The sequence below is a fragment of the Dysidea avara genome, chromosome 8, assembly GCF_963678975.1.
Source record: "Dysidea avara chromosome 8, odDysAvar1.4, whole genome shotgun sequence".
Classification (NCBI taxonomy): domain Eukaryota; kingdom Metazoa; phylum Porifera; class Demospongiae; order Dictyoceratida; family Dysideidae; genus Dysidea; species Dysidea avara.
The window spans coordinates 35,421,518-35,426,103 of NC_089279.1; the positions used below are offsets into that span (position 1 = coordinate 35,421,518).

At 36.0% G+C, this 4,586-nt stretch overlaps 1 protein-coding gene across 1 annotated transcript; it reads left to right on the forward strand.

Annotated features, from left to right (window-relative positions):
* On the forward strand, positions 1 to 1,557 carry LOC136265038 (glioma pathogenesis-related protein 1-like). Its single transcript, XM_066059800.1, has 8 exons — positions 1 to 166; positions 221 to 460; positions 508 to 620; positions 680 to 750; positions 794 to 877; positions 1,035 to 1,107; positions 1,167 to 1,344; positions 1,401 to 1,557. The coding sequence occupies exons 1-8, from the start codon at positions 23 to 25 to the stop codon at positions 1,455 to 1,457; spliced, it is 960 nt and encodes a 319-aa protein (XP_065915872.1). The 5' UTR covers positions 1 to 22; the 3' UTR covers positions 1,458 to 1,557.
* Positions 1,558 to 4,586: the final 3,029 nt, after the last annotated feature.

Genomic DNA, 4,586 nt, shown 5'->3' on the forward strand with positions numbered 1-4,586 from the left:
AACAGTTGGTGGCTAAGAGAAGATGAGGTCATTGTTGTTGGCGTTGCTGGTGGTGACAATTTCAACTGCAGCAGAATTCTCTATAGAAGAGAAGTCTACAATTGTCTCACTTCACAACAAGATAAGACAGAATGTGCAGCCTCCTGCTACAACTATGCCAGACCTGGTGAGTATAATAGTTGTAGTCTATTGTCAGTGTAGTCAAACAGTTCTCATATAGGAATGGAGTGATGAATTAGCTATAGCAGCTCAGTTGTATGCTAGTCAGTGTAGCAGCATCAACCCGATGTTTAGAGATGAGGAGTTGTGGGGCATTGATGGATTTGGTGCTAATATAGCAATTGGGGAGGGACCATCTTATAGCATACCCAACTTGATCAGTCAGTGGGAAGGACAAACTATACACTACAATTATTACTGTGACACTTGTGATTTTGGGAAATGCAAGAGGATCAAACAGGTAGTGTTACGATGATCATAATAGCTACACTACACAATATACTGTAGTTGTTGACTGCTGAAGCTACAACTGTTGGGTGTGCAATACAAGACTGTATGGGTAACTCTGAGAACACAATGCAACTACACCCCATGGTGTTTGTCTGCTTATATGACAAAAGGTAAGAATCTTTTTTTTTGCATGTAAGCAACATTTAAACTTGAATCTTTCTCAATGTAGATTTCCTACAGGCTCCCGTCCATATGAGACACCAATGGACATTTGCACTAGATGTCCTGAACTTCCAGACTGTTAGTAGTGTGTGATGTGCTTTGATTCACTGTTTCCACACAGGCACAAACCCTCCCAAAGAAAGTGCACCAAAACCAGTTGATGAATGGGAACATGAGTTTGATGTCAACTGGGGCTACATTGAAAGTATTTTTTATTGCAACCTGTACATTTAAATCCTACACATTTGATTCAATAACAAACATTATTACATAGTATGGTCTCTACTAGAATACCCACTATAGGCTGTTTATACCTGTGCCTTGCACATGCAGTCATGTATTTTAAATGTTATTACTGTCAGGATGTCCACCTATTTGTAACATGGAGTACTGTTTATCTCCTAAACGCAAGCTCTTCAACAAAGCCTGTAGCCGGTGAGTAATATAGAACAATCACTAATAAATGATGCTGTGCACAATGAATACCTTGCTAGGCCTGCTGATGATACAGATGATGCATGTGTCATCACCTCCTGTAAAGCATGCTACTTTGCCAAGCGTAAAAGGATAATGCCAGCAGGTTGTAATGATATGCTCTGCTCTGACTGGCGAGACAGGTCCTGTCTGTACAAATGGGCACGTTGTGTTGAAGGAAATGACAAGGAGAAGCAGGTAAAGATGCTGAAGAATTCTACAGTGATACTAAACATCTTGTTATATTATTTTAGGAAAAGTCACTGATACACAAGAAGTTTTTCAAGTGCTATGAGCCTCCTCCAAATTGAGCAGCAACTGTGGTGGCTAATTGTATTGAATTGTTTTGAACACTTGTATGTTTTGACTTGAACATTTGTGGCTTCCCCATTGTTGACAATTATATCCTGATGTGTTTGATATTAGCGCTACACTTGTGTACATTGTACTACACTATTATTAGACACATAAATGCAATCAAGTTGTTACAGTTCTAATTCAACTACCATTAAAAAAATTGACCAGGTGTCTGTATTAGGCAGATACATATCACTTGATAAAAAAACTCATTGCATTGGGGAATACCTTTTCATGGACAGATGGCCTGATGATTACAATTTGAAATTAGCTTTACAATCTTGTCACCAGTCTTCATCACAAGGAAATAGCTACGTATCTTTTGACATTAGTAGTTTAAGGAGGGTACCACTGTTATGCGCATCAGTAAGAACTAATAAAAATGTAATATGAAGGTATAGCTACATGTATAAAATGTGAAAATAAGTGCAGTACATAAATGCCATAACCTAATACATCCTAATTATTTTTCCTGAGGTGTTGTGCTGAGTTGTGGTTATTTTAATCAAATAACAGCACATGGTACAGCCAAAGAAAAATCAAGGTGATATAAACAATATGGCATTATGAACAGCAATGCAAGTCTTCATGTATCATGTATCTGTGGTAACTTGTAACTCAATATCATTGTACCTTATCAGTATATAAATTTCACAGGGACATTGGAAACAGTGGAAATTGAAAACTGCAACTGAAAAACTAAAATTGGTCAAAGCTTCATATTAACAGGTACCTCTTAACAAAGACCAACTCTGTAATAAGACCACCTCATAATGAGACCACCTCATTATAGTAGCTACGTATGTCAAGTAGGTCCAACAAATATGGCTAAGGTGTATACTCATAATGTAAAAAATTATCAATCAATCAATCAGCCAGTACTTAAAATGACAGCTGCAGGGTTGTACAAAAGAATATACTATCTTACCATGCCAAGACCTAAAGTCCATGGGTCATGTCACAAATGAAAATGGAGCAATTTCATGTATAATTTACTCCACTGATACTGGATTTGATAATGGATTTCTCATGAATTGTGCATGATTTAGGAGTTACATAGTTACAAAATCAACATTAATGATCTTGGACTTTATGTCTTGATAATAGTTAGGCACTCATAATAGGCATCTTTGAAGATTTAAAAACCTGAGGTGACATCAATAATTACCAAGGTGCAGGTAATCATTGACATCACCTCAGGTTTTTAAATCCTCGAAGACGCCTATTACAAGTGTCTAACAATTACCAAGACACAAAGTCCAAGATCATTAATTTAACTATACAACTCTCACAATTCATAAGAAATCCATTATCAAATCCAGTATCATTGGAGTAAATTATGCATGCAATTGCTCCATTTTCATTTGTGACATGACCATGGACTTTAGGCATGGTACAATAGTATATCCTTTTGTACAACCCTGCAGCTGTCATTTTAACTTTTAAGTACTGACTGATTACATTATGAGTACACCTTAGCCAACCTACTTGACATAATGAGGTTGCCTTATTTGAGGCGGTCTTATTATACAGGTGGTATTATTACAGAGGTGGTCTTTGTTAAGAGGTACCTGATAATATGAAGTTTTGACGAAGGGTTAACTAACTGGCAAAAATTAATTGAAAAATGGTGTATAAATAAGCTATTTGTTGTAGCTTGAGTAATAGCTATGCAGAATTAAAGGCAATCAAAAAGCTATAAGCATGCTTAACTAATGCACGATACAGATATATACTCTAATAGAACAGCCACTATAAAATATATCATTGAAGGTGTAGCTATATACAAAAACTGTAAAAAAGTTTATATGGATTCAAACCAAGGACCACCACACCGCAACCATGAATGACACAGCTATACAGTATATAAAAAAACAATTATTGCAATTCCATTTGAACATCAGATGGCTATCTTGATTCTGGTACTACAATAAAATTAATTATGTTAAGTCCCAAGAATTTAGCTACATGCTAATAACAACAAGACAAACAGTTGATGGTGAGTGGTACGTACAACACTAAACTTACAAACATATGGAAACATACGGAAGGTCACTAGTTTATTTTACATGTTTTTTCTTTAACCTTAGTGCACACTTTTTTGAATTTTGCTATTCATATATAGTTTTAGCATCCTTGGACAGAAGTGTCTATTATTACAATGAAGTTACAATGAAGTTCTATATAAGATGTCTGATTAGGTATATACAGCTCTAAATATAAGCTCCATCTGTCCAGTAATACATTGTCAGCTCCCATTAACAGTTGCAGGCTTGAATCAGTTAGCCATGCACAACTTGCAATCGTCATATGGCTGGACTGAAATTTTGGTTTATGAGTTGCAGGCAATTGTATACTTGTTCCTTGGGACATGACTCATGAGATAGTTAGGAAATCTGAATTACAAACAAAAAATGTGCACACCTTCAGCCACTCAATTGACATTTCTACCAAGAAAGCTATTTAGATTGCAACTACTTTATTGTTCTTCCTTATGGCACCCTTACCTTATTTGTGACATCCCTACTCTGGAAAGAATCCAACACCGTGCTACTAAATATATTCTTAATGAATATGTAACTGTCTATAAAACACATATTGTCAAACTTAACATTCTACCATTAATGTACACCTATAATCTCTACAACATACTCTTTTTCATAAAATCAATCCAGCACCCATCAAATCATTTCGATATCAGTTCCTACTAGATTCTACACTACCAACGAACTTCGACACATTTATACGTCAGCCAACAAACAAATTAAAGCAACTTTTATTTCAACAGATTACCAAGACTTTTATAGTACTTGACTTTAATCAGTCTTTTTCCACTATTAAATCACAGCTACTCAACATCTTCTGGCAGCATTTTACTAATAACTTTGACTCAGACTTTCCACTTCCTTTGTCCCTGCAGCACCTGCTTCAAGTCTTACAATAGAAGTTAGCATACTTTTTTTTTTTTTACATCCAAAAGAGGAGCCTCCAAAAATAGACCAACAATGGTCCATTATCAGGAAGTCCCATGCACTGTACTGTACTTCTGTAGGATACTGAAAGTATGGGGTTAGGAGCTCTCT